This window comes from Anser cygnoides, chromosome 7, assembly GCF_040182565.1.
Source record: "Anser cygnoides isolate HZ-2024a breed goose chromosome 7, Taihu_goose_T2T_genome, whole genome shotgun sequence".
Taxonomy (NCBI): Eukaryota; Metazoa; Chordata; class Aves; order Anseriformes; family Anatidae; genus Anser; species Anser cygnoides.
Genome location: NC_089879.1, coordinates 19618602 through 19630820, shown reverse-complemented (window position 1 = coordinate 19630820; position 12219 = coordinate 19618602). Strand labels below are relative to the sequence as shown.

At 43.9% G+C, this 12219-nt stretch overlaps 1 protein-coding gene across 1 annotated transcript in view; it reads right to left on the bottom strand.

Moving 5' to 3' along the window:
- Positions 1–12219, bottom strand: part of ANTXRL (ANTXR like) — a 55656-nt gene that overhangs the window by 25451 nt on the left and 17986 nt on the right. Inside the window, exons 10-14 of the mRNA XM_013199378.3 lie at positions 8747–8845; positions 7382–7451; positions 5867–5945; positions 1615–1710; positions 396–434 (exon numbers count right to left, since the gene is read on the bottom strand). Of these exons, the coding sequence (XP_013054832.1) occupies positions 396–434; positions 1615–1710; positions 5867–5945; positions 7382–7451; positions 8747–8845 (383 nt within the window). The remainder of the gene's footprint in view (positions 1–395; positions 435–1614; positions 1711–5866; positions 5946–7381; positions 7452–8746; positions 8846–12219) is intronic.

Below are 12219 nucleotides of genomic sequence, written 5' to 3'. Positions count from 1 at the left end.
TTCTTTCAGCAGACAGACTTTGCTCTTTACTTCCAAAGGGGCTAAACTCCTGCTGAGAACAGCAGCTCTGCTGGAGGAGGGATGTTTTTGATGCTGGAGAAGCAAAGATTTTCCTACACACACCTGTGTGATGCACAGCAGAAGGAACAAAATACAGTATGAACTGTGGGTCTGTGGACTTCTGAGTTATGCAACTATTTTCTCTGTGGATGAAAATAGTCTTGCTGTACTTATATAAAGAGGCCAGAAGGCAGAAATAACTGCCCTGACCCAAGAGACTTCCTCTCTCAGCCTTCAGGGTGTCATTAAGACACCTCCAGGGCTGACGCTCCTGGGCAGCACGATGCACTACAGTGACTGCATACAGTGCAACAGCTCAGAAATAGCACACTTACAGGCTCTGGAGGTGGTGGTGGAGGCGGCTCCTTGATCACCTGGAATATATAAACAACAGGAGAAATCTGAGTTAATAGTAGGGCTCATCCATCCCAGTGCTACGCCCTCTCTGCTTTCATGCTTGTCATAGATGGGTTGCTCTGCTCTGTTCCCCCACATTCAATTCTCTTATTAGCCTCTCTGCTTTTCAGCAGAGAACATTAATGCAGATGAGAAGCTAAACCCATCAGATTGAACTATTCAGTTGGTGAAGTGCCCTCTTAAGTAACTCATAATACAGCTCCACATAGTTCTGCCTTAAAATGTCATGTGATTACCAAGCTAGCGCAAAATATTCATTCAGAGTCTGCAGTTCCTATGCATAAAAAAAGCTTATCTCTAGTGTTTAATAGCAGAGCTTATGTACATATTAGTAGATCAGTTCCATTATGCTCTTCCGCAGCAGGTGCCAAAGCTTGTTTTACAGAAGCATTGATCCCTGCAGAAACTTGGGCCAAGCTCAGACAACAGCAGGAAAAGGAACTGAAACCTCTTGAAGCTCTCACGTGCTGTTTATTTGGCTACTCCTATATATTTCATTTGATACCCTCTTCTGCAAACACTGCACTTGACCCTGCAAGTGTCACTCCTGTGAAAAACCTCAAGGGAATGACTGATTGCTCACTGCACACAGCACCACAAACAGCAGACTATCGTTACTTGCACCCATAGCAACATTCACGCTGCAGCACCAGGACCACCACATGTCGTAAAGAGACCAGGCTTCCAGCCCTGCCTGGTGCTTACTAGCCCCTGTGAAATGCCCATAACTTTCAGCTCCACACACATTAAACTCTGACTTGCATATTTAACAAATAATGCAAAAGCTCTTCTAATTTACAGGCGCTTCAAAAAATTGTGCAGGGAAATTGCATCACATAACTTTCAAGGTATCTAGGCGTCGCTTCACCCAAACGCGTGCAATCTAGACAGCTAGTCTATTTTTGGAATAGCAGTGTGGGCTGTGGGCATTTGCACCCTATATTACTCTGACTGTAGGTAAGATTATATCTTGTCTGTGATGCACAATGGAATGCATTACAGAATCCATAACACTGCAGAGCCAAGCTACTTGGTCCACTACTACATGAAGAAACTAGAACTCCAAACCACTGTAATTGTTTTAGCAATAAGCCAAAAAAATGGAAATCAAGTAAAAATAAATAAATCTGTACTTACCACTGTGCAGCAAAGGGGCCAGAACCACCAAAGAAGAGCCAGAGCCAGCAGCAGAAAGAGAATCAGCAGAGCAATGAAAAGGATGGTTCCAGTCAGCTGCAAAAAAGATGATTGTTTCTGAGTTATCTCTGTATGCCAAAAATGAGACTGGAGCCCAGAATTTACACAATTAGATTGGGCAAAATGAGCCAGGTTTCCCTCACTACAAGGTCTCACTTAGGCAGTGCAGTACGTCACTGTTATCATTAGGGTCTCATCAGGATTTAGCGTGACAAATGTGTATTTGAAGTCATGCTTCAGGGAAGCACCTCTTGTTTGTGGTATGTATATCTGCAACTTATATATACATTTACGGTATGCCTATAGCTCAGTAGACTCAAGGGAACTAAAATTGTACACAAACCATTCCCAAGTCTGCGCTGACAGGTCCCTTAATACTGTCAGAAGGGCATTTCAAACTACATGGCCAGACTCAAGTAATCTTCCGTCACTAGAGATGCAGAATATACCATCGTTGATATGCAAAGAATGGGAATATTGGAGCTAGGAGCTTACATGTAATTTAACATGTCAACATCATACAACAGAGCAAAACTTCTTATCTCAGCCTCAACAGCTCCCACGCCTGCCTCTGTTGCCTCTTGACTCAGACAGCACACAACCCCAGCCCGAGGACTTAGACAAACTAGTCATTAATGCTGCTGGTTCTTGGTAAGCTTCTTGGGACTGGTTTGACTTTTTAATAACATGCCGTGAGCTTAACCATTCCTCTTTCTTATATTCTATCTACCACTCCGCAGGTGGGAGTCTGGGGCTAGATAGTTAAGGAACTACATTCAAAACAGATGTCAAGTTTTCTCGAAAGAGTCTGGAATTTAAAAAGAAAAAAAGTGTTAAAACTTGAAATTAGCTTTTCCTGTGGAAATCCTGCTCTGAGTGCAAACAGTCCATCATTTCATGACAAGATGTGCTGATTGAGTATTGCTCTGGTGACTACAGGAAAGTAGGTCTTCAATGTGCTGCCTGGCTCCTGCAGAACACACAGAGCACATGGCTTTTTGGAAATTAAACATTTGATGCAGATGAGCAGTGGCAAGGTGAGACATGCAGTTTCCTTGGACTGCAATGGGCTCTGGGATGAGGTTAATATTAGCTCTGGTGATCCAAACCTGTGAAAAGAAACCTCTTCAATGGTAAACTGAGCTAAAGAGGTTTAATTCACCAGCAACAGGGATACCAGAGAACAGGAAAAACCCAGTAGCAAAATGAAGGACAGCCTAAGACTGGGAAGCAAAAAGAGCTTGAAGAAAGATCTGTGATTCAGGCTGAGGAAACATGAGATGGCTAGAGAAAAAGCTGTAAGATGCTTTGAAACAAGGATATGTGGGAGGTTAAATGGAAAGAAAGCAAGTCCCCATGCATGGAGGTTAAGGTCCATGAGATTTACCTTGTTAAATCTGAAAACTACTTGCTGAATTCCCATGACAAGACAACTCAAACTCATGCTTAGCCCCTTCTTTCAACAGGAGGAGTTCCCTTCATTGTTCCCAGTTGATTTGTTTTCCCCCCAGACAGCAAAAAGGCTGAGGGTGGAAAAGAAAGTATGGGCTGATAAGAGTTTTGCAAAGTCTGGATGAGATCTTGAGTGGCTGACTTGGGTGATATCTGCTCTTCCTCAGGCCAAATCCTAGATCTGTCGGACTGGCATGTTAAGACATGACTAACCCACCCACAGCTCCCATACCACGCTTAGGCATGGGCCCCAGTATCCCATAACTCTAGCACTGCATCACCATCCCTTTGCTGCTCTGCAACTTCTTGTCACGGATACAACAAACCAACCTGTTCTGAGATACATTACATAGCTCACATCATTTGTTAAGTCAGGGAGCAGGAGAAAGCCAAGGTGGAATGCCAGGTGTCCTGCCCAAAGGAATCCTGTTGGAAGACACTACCCAGCTGCAGCTCAGTGCTGCCGTCCCCCTCTGGCCTACCCTCGGCTCCAAACAGCACTAACACATCAGGGAAATGGACACTTGGGAGACATCAACTCCCAGTGAAGCCAGTTCGCTGAGAAAAGAGTGATTAAAATCAAGTATAACTTTTAAGAGGCGTTTCTGCACTCCTTACAACAAATCCAAGAACGGCACCAATGCAGCACATAAGCCACATAGACGTACATACCACTGCTACTGTTACTCCAAACACACATTGCCTTCTTGTCCTGTTCCCAGGCATTGCTTTTCCCATGCTAAGTGCTCATATAAATCACCAAGACACTTGCCAGAAGCAGCTCGGGAGCTGCTGGCAGCCAGAAGCTAGAGAGTCCTCTTTCAGTGATCGAATATACAAAGCATTGTAGTGAAGCTGGACTTTGAAAAAGGAAATAGCAGACTTCATGCAGCTGAACAGAAAGGAGCACAGGGATTGCACAGAGGCTTTAGGAGTAAAGTCAAGAGAAGATACTTACTGTACAGAAAGGACAGAAGCGCCAGCTGGGGAGGAGAGCTGAGCAGGCCAGCTGACGGCAGCTCACAGAAAATGGAGCAGGAGAGGAAAGGAAATGGAGGGAGTCTCTAAAACAATAAGAGCGAAAGGCATGAGGTTAGGACAAAGTTGGAAAGCGAACTATCAGCCATACTGCTTATGGACTGCAATTGGGATATGATCTTTCCTGCACCAGATGAGAATCAGGCCCCTTGTCTCCTTCATGTTCAATCTGCAGGAGCTGGGCAAAAAACGTGAGATTGACAGGACTGGAGATTGGAGTTCTCTCTTTATCCTATGGCTACTGAGAGGAAAGCTTCCTCCAACCATGTTCTGGCCTGAAGGAAACCCAACTAGGACTAAGACTTCAGCATCCATCAGAAAAATTACATATGGGTAACTAAATGCACCAGTTAACACTTGTGTTTCACTGTGGACTCAAAAGGCTTCATGGTACCTGGGGTAGAAGGGAGTAAAGAGTGGAAATATAAAGCCTTAATGTAGAAAATTTTGAGGAAAGTTTGTAGAAAAAAATTTATATAAAAGGCAAAGCTGCAAAATCATCTCTGCTAGACTCTGCATCCTGACACCCTGGGCTGTTCCAGCAATCCGCTGTAAAATTTCCCGGCTGCATTGCTGAAAACATCAGAAAATCAAGTCTGTGAGCTCCACTTGCTGTTCCCATTCCTGTCTTTCTACTCTGCAGCTGTCAGAAAGGCCAACAATGATTACAAACCAATATGACAGCATTTGGTGTAGGCTATAAAAGTCCTTTAGACACTAACAATAATAATAAAGCCCAGCTTTGATACCAAATGCTTAGTATCAAGTACTTTGGCAAACTTTTAGTCCGCAAGCACAAGGCCCAATCTTTAGAGTAAACTGTTCTTAGCTTGCACCAGCTATCGTTGTTGCTTATTTCTACTCCATAGCAACGAAGAAAACCATTTATCTACTTGTAGTCAGCTTTTTTTTAAATTCTAAAATCAGATTTTGCTGAAAGATCACTTCTAGCTGCTGGTCCCTTACCCTCCCCTGTGGAAAAATGGTCTTCCTGACAGCAGCCAGGATATGTGTAGCAAAGCCACTGCTGTCCCACAGCAGGACGTGCTCCTTTAGCTGGGCAGCAGCCTTGTATCAGGAAGCTCACCACAGGATGTGATGCTGGTGTCTCTTTCTGCTCATCCCCCATGACACCAAGAGAAAAGCAGCTACCTCCTGTTGTTAAAAGTGTAAGAAAATGCCTTGGCAAGTCCTGAACTAGAGGTAAATTGTGGAGGTCTAACAACAAATGCAGTGAACTCCAACCACCAAAAAAATTAAAAAATGAAAGTTTAGAGGATCTTCCATGCTGTGGCCCTTCTATGTCAAAGCTCCAGAAGTTGTACGTTTCACCTCAGATACCACAGGTGATCCCAATACTCAATAGCGTATTGCTTCTTGATGCTCTTTCTTCCATTTTCATGGATTCCCTTCCAGCCAAATCCTATCTATAAGGACATTTCTCTCCTGGGATAGAAACAGTCTCGGAGCCTTTTGTTGTAATTGTTTACTCCATAAATCTACCATGATCTAGCCATCATCAGTAATGATTTAGTCTTAACTAGCCTGGTTATTTTTCAAGGAATTGCTGGGATTCACTCAACAACTGTGATGCAGCAGCTGCAGGGAGCTCATGTTCAGTCAAGGAGGCTTTGCCTGAAGAGCCACCGCCTCTTTCCAAGGTCTCATGGTTTCTCTGTCAGGCCCCATTGCAATTACTTACACACTGTGTGCTGGTGATGCTGACAGAGCTGGAGATGAACGTTAGCCCGTTGTTCATGCTGACTTGTAGGAAAACCACCCTAAAGCACAAACAGATACACTTATTTTTAGTGTCATCTTTATACTCATTGTTCCCTTTATTCCGGCTGTGTTTTAGCCATTGGCTGATGAACATGCATGGATAACATGCCCTGCTGAGTCAAGGCATTATCGTGGCTTCAGGTGCTTACCTACCTCTGTCTGTCTGCTTGCCCAGGAGCCATCCTTTTTATGTTGGCTTAATTGAGTTGGGACATATGCTCTTTATTTAAAAGCCTCCATCCCACCTGGGGCAAAGGGCACTAGGACAGTAAGTTGTAACAGTCTCAGACATTTGCAATATTACCCTAGATAGCACAGGAAACCTTAAGACTTTATTTTAAATCTTTCTGGATATTAAAGAGACTGTCTTTTTTTTTTTCTTTTTAAAAGCTTATCTAAGTAAAGTCAGAGTATCTGCATGAGGTCAAGGGAAAAAAATCACTGAAATGACAGTGAAATTGAAACAGAATCTGGCCATAGGCATTCTCCAATATCAGAAAAAGGGTCTAAGGAGAAAAAAAAGTTTCCCCCACTACCCAAAAATAGGGAAGGGGAGGGAGACCCCAGTACAGTATTCAAGGACTCAGAAGATCACCAAGGAAGAAGTTACAGTCTTGTGCCACATCTATCTGAAGTCTGCAAGATCACAATGGCTGAACAATACCAACACTAACCAAAGCAGAACAGGGGCAAAATGAGAGCGACATCAACATCAGCAAAAGGATTCAAATCAAGCATCTTTTCAATCAAAATGAAAAGTCTGCTTGGAACTCAGTTAACTTTTGGCCTGGAAAAAATGAAACAGGAACAGAGAAGAAATTACACAGGCATTCTCAAAAATCCTCCCCCACCAGCATCTGAAATCCTCCCTCCCCGCTCTTCTCATTAACTCTAGCTATCTCCAAGTCACCTCATGGCCGATAGCCTCCTAGCTACACTGGGTTCACAGGGGGAGACTTCCAAGATGTCTTATTAAACAGTCCCTCCCATGCAGAGCCCTCAAGTTCTGGAGATGTGGTGCAGAACAGCTGCAGCTAGCTGGACTACAGCTTCCTGGGCACGCTGCAGTGGGAAGGGCAATCCTAACACCCACTAGCATCCACAGAAACAGAGTGAGGCCTGACATCAATGATTACAATGACTCAGTGCGGCTGTATCTCCAGAGACTGCGCGTGACATGGGTCCAGTGATGTCAAGAGCTTTGTGGCACAGCTGATGTGGGAGTTTTTATCACCAGACTTATTTTTCATTGAATAGAACTGCGCTTGCTCATGCTAGGAGGGTATTTGGTACGCACAGGATTGCCCTAATCCCATTACAAAAATTAATCTTCGTAGTTTGGCACTTTGGGTAAAATTCCGAGCCCTTGGCTCAGTAATGACATCCTCATCCAAAGTCCCCTCTCTCCTGACACCTACTGGAAAGCAATACTTACTGTCCAGCATCTTCTATCACTGGAGCAGGGCAAAGCAGATAAGTATCATGAACAAGTGTTGGCTTTTCATCTGAAAAGGAATTAATATAACTGTCAGAAATGAGAAAAACCTCAAGCAACGACAGTTATTAGAGCTGTTCTTTCCTGCTTCTCCCATCCCAAGCACACCTGAAGACAGCTCATTTCCATGGCCTTATCCTGCCAAAGCAGGTAAGTTAGTGATGTGTTTTAGGGCCAGCCTGAGGGGGGAAAAAAAGCACAGCCAGCACAGATCAGTGTCTTATCACATCAGCTGCTGCAGACCTAACCCAAGGAAAACACAGTATGGAGGACATATGGAATTAGGGCAGTTTTTCTCCTTTGTACTTCCAGGTCAGCCCTAGCACTTGCAGTGTGAAATCTAGTCAAGGTGCCAGTGGGTTAGGAACAAGAAAGAAAGAGCCAGAAGTCGGGCTACCTGGTAAGCCACAAGAAACAAATCCCCTGCAAAGGGCATCTGTGAGTGTGACGGGAGTGAGACCACCAGAGTTTATTTAACACAGCCTCTATGTAGGCAGCAAGGATGGGAAATGAAGGAGCGATTCATGTGCACCCTCTCTAAGCGAATTCACTGCTAGGGAAGGCACCAGTCTGGCCGCAACAGAGTATGAAAGCCCCTACTGTGCTCAGCCAACAAGGGCAGCATATAGAGAGAAGGAGCCAAGCTCCCCTCCCCATGCCATGCTTCACCCTGCCAGACACACACTGCTTCTCACGAAGAAGAGAGGACTGCTGAGAAAATGGACACTCGATCTTTTTTGGCCATTCAGTCCTTTGCCTGGCTGCTGAGACAGCAAACAAAAGACCCCGTTGAGCACAGCGATTGCAGGGAGTTTCCACGTTACACATTCTCTGCGATAAGACCGGCAACTTGTGTCAGAGAGGAATGGAGCAGAGCTGAAGGGCCCTGCTTTATGGTAAGCATCTTCTGAATCAGTGACCAAATAGCTTTAACACACCACCAGGGCATCAAGACAGCATTATTTATTTTTTCTGGAGATGACCCAGGGAATAGGGAGCAATTTTATTTCCTTCCTGTTAAAGCGCGATAGCCAGTCCTTGCTGGCTGTATGTATCACACACGTGAATCATTCACAGCGAGCCTGGAATTCACTGTGCAGCAGTATCTCCTGCATAAGCCCTCACAACACAATGCCCACAGGTTGTAAGAGCGAAAAAGGATGAATTTCAAGCTGCTAAATGCATATCCCCACCCATCTCCCCGACATCCACTGCAAGGGCTCCCCTGATACAGATGGGAGACAGGCTGCATCCCATGGGATGACAGCCAGTGGGGAACTGGAACCCCTCAGCCTGAAGACTTACTGATAGTAAGGCTGTCGTTGAGCTTGAAGCTGCAGAGTACCTGGTCGATATTTCTTGCATGATAAAAACCATTGCCTCTTACCACAACTTGAAAGGATTCTGTAAGTAAAAGCACAGAAGAGTTATGAGAAATAGCTCAAATGCAGCATTCCCTTCCACAGTGGTCTGAAGTACAACGTGACAACAGCTGTTCTCCACCCTGTGTCTGAATCAGTGTCCACGCTGACACTCAGTACTCAGCAGCAATAGCCAAGAGTATTACAGTGACGCTGGTGCTTTGCAGAGCAACATTCATCTCGAGGGGGCTCCCACAAGCATCCCACAGACCCTCAGTGCCTCAAAGATGCCACAGCAACACTGCGAGCCTGACTTGGCTGATGGTATCTCATGGTTCCTCCACAGCTTTGGGTGCAGATACCTGCTGTAATCACAAGCGCCAGGCTTTCCTCTTTTCTTCCCAGCAGATCACACTCTGCTCTCAAGCAGCAGCAGCTGCTCTGTTCAGTAAGACATGGACAAACAGGACTGCCCTCCTCGCCCCACCATGAAACAGAGGGGAAGGGTTTGTATCTGGCACAAGCCCTGGTGAAAGTCTTTCAGCACGTACAAGAACTGAACCTGTGTATAGCCCTGCTAGCATCTGCTGCACGTTTCTTACTTCTCCATAGCAAGGTTTTAGAACTATTATTAGTTCTATTATTTGTATTTATTAGTAAATATTAGTAACAACCTCCATGGGTAACACTTCTTCCCAGAGCTCTGACAATACCTGGACACCCATCTAAAATTTATTTTTTGTCTCTTGATTTTATAGAAAAGCAGCTTGATGAAATATAATCGCAGTTAGATCCTCCCCCTCTCCCCCATACTAAATCTTAAAAGGCAGCAACCACAAAAACTTCACTGAGAGCTATTTCAGTGGTTTTGAAAAGATGAAAAAAAAAAGACTTTCAAAACAAAACGGTAAAAACTACATCTAGAGGTCTAGTCTTGTCAGGACAGGTTACCCCTCCTGCTCTTCTTTTCCCATCACTGCCGTTCTGCACAGTCACTTGTGAGAACTGACTTTGGAATAACCTGCCCATCAACACAAGCTGACAATTGAGTTTCAATCCCAGACTTGCTGGGAAACGCAGACAGCTGGTACAGGATTTGGTTGTTGCTGTTGAGAAGTCTGCCCCTTCAAATGCTCCTGAGCATTAACATGTTCTGGGTGATGGTCTGTTGAAATGGCTAATTCCATTTAATTTTGCGCCCTGGCTCTGGCTGCGTCCTTTTCTTCCTTAGTTACTGTCAAAAGCTGCAATCTACAAGCTGACAAGACAGCAAAGGGAAAAAGGTCAGCACTGAAATAACCGGGCAGCGCTGGCAGCGAGATGGTAGGTTGGAGCTGGTGTGCGCTGGCTGCGCTGTCGGCTTCGCTTCTGTGACTCTGATGAGAAGCTGACGGCTTGCATCCACACCTGGGAGTTGATGTGGCCAGTAGGATGCCACATCCAACAAAACCTTTCAATCACATCCACGCACCGTAAGCATAATCAAAGCAACGATGCTGTCAAACAGGATACGAGGCACCTCCACTGCGGCACTGATAGCCTGTTTACAGGCTGCACGTCTTGGTCACTTTAAATCAGAGGGAAGAGAAAGGACCCAACTCCGTTTCTCCAGAGTGGGGATGACAAATTTGCAGGGTCAAAAAGCATTAAGCATCAGATAGCTGTCATAACGCGACTAGATCAATTTGTAAACGGACTCACTGGATAGCTTTGTCACAGAGAGCCAGAGCCCCAATAGGAATTGTCGTAATTCAGCTGCAACCACATGGAAATCGTTTCATCAGCAATTTACTAAACCTCTGGCAAATCAAAAATGAAGCTGAGAACACCAGTAATCAGCACAGTGGTAATTATGAGCTGCAAGAATAATTGTGAGCTGCAAGAATAATTGTGAGGAGTAGGTCAGTCTGCTCTAATCCCCAATAAAGACTGGCTTCCACTGAGCAACACAAAGCCTGTGTGCTTTCATAACAGATTCTAGAAATAAGTAATAATGTTGAATAAAATCGACACTGATTCCCCCCTCCTTACTCAGATAATATGCACACAAGAAATGCACAGATAGATCGACATTTCAAGGCTATAAACAAGCAAGCTGCTTTGCTGGAGAATGTCACAATATGTCACTTCCAAAAAAAATAAGTATTTTTTGATCAAAATTTCGAAATGCAGATTTTAGTTGTATATATTTTTTTAAAAAGAATAAAATTCCTCACTAAAAAAAGGGGGACAAACCTTACATTTCTACAAACTGTTATGTTCCAATTTTCACCCAGCTCTAAATGCACAGTATACATATTTTCCTATAGGATTTAATGACCATGTGATCTTATTTCTTACCTATATATTACCAATAAACTATATTCATGATTACCTAAATGTAACGTGCATTCAAATTTTTAGATTACTTCAGATGCCTGAGGGCTTTTCTGTGTTGAAGTCCAAATAATAAACGTTAAAAAGTCACATTACATATAGAAAAGGACTATTAAATGACTGTCCAGTGAACTGAACTCAGGATCTGGATTCACACTACCATGAAAAAGTTGTTCAATCCAAGGGGATCCCTTCCAGGAGACAATGGTGCTCACAGCTGTAAAGACAAACCTCTGGCTCTGTTGAAGTACATGGGATTGCTCAAAATAATAAAGCCAAGCACAAGCGTAAGTATTTGCAGCCACGTCCTGTAAAACTCTTGCAGTTCATTTCAGGTATGGCTTGCAGGACTAAGCCTGTAGTAAAAACTATTATGATCCCAATTCATGGTGTTAAAGACCATTTAACCCACATGTTGACAGCTTGCACCACTTAGACCTGCACTTGCTGCCTCCTCCTATTTTAAGCAAACCTTCAAGCACCTGAGATCCACATCTTCATGCCCTGGTGATTCAGCAACATGCTTTGCCCTGAGCCCACCTTTGCTGAATGACGTTTTCAGCAGGGACAGAACAAACCCCAGAATTTAAGCATCCTGCCGAGTTAGCAGCGTACACACAGACTGCTCCAGGCTGATGTGTACTGGTCTTGTTTGAAAGCTATGAAGATGCTGAAAAATACTGATACAAGCAAGTAATACAAAAAAAAAAAAGAAAAAACTATTTTAAATACATTTTAATTATACTTGTGACAAACTAGTAAGCTTAGCAAGCCTGGCAAAAATAAATAAAATGGTTTGAGCTCAGTCAAGAACTGAGCTGGTTTGTTTTTCAAAACTGTTTTGCCCTTTTTGCTGAAAGATGTCAAAAAATTCCAAAATGAAAGATGTCAAAAGATTCCAAAAATCATATAATCACAGAATGGTTTGGGTTGGAGGGGACCTTAAAGACCATCTACCTCCAAATGCCCTGCCATGGACAGGGACACCAAAGGCAAACTTCTTCCTGAAAAGACAAGCACTTAAGCACTTTTGTAAGATAT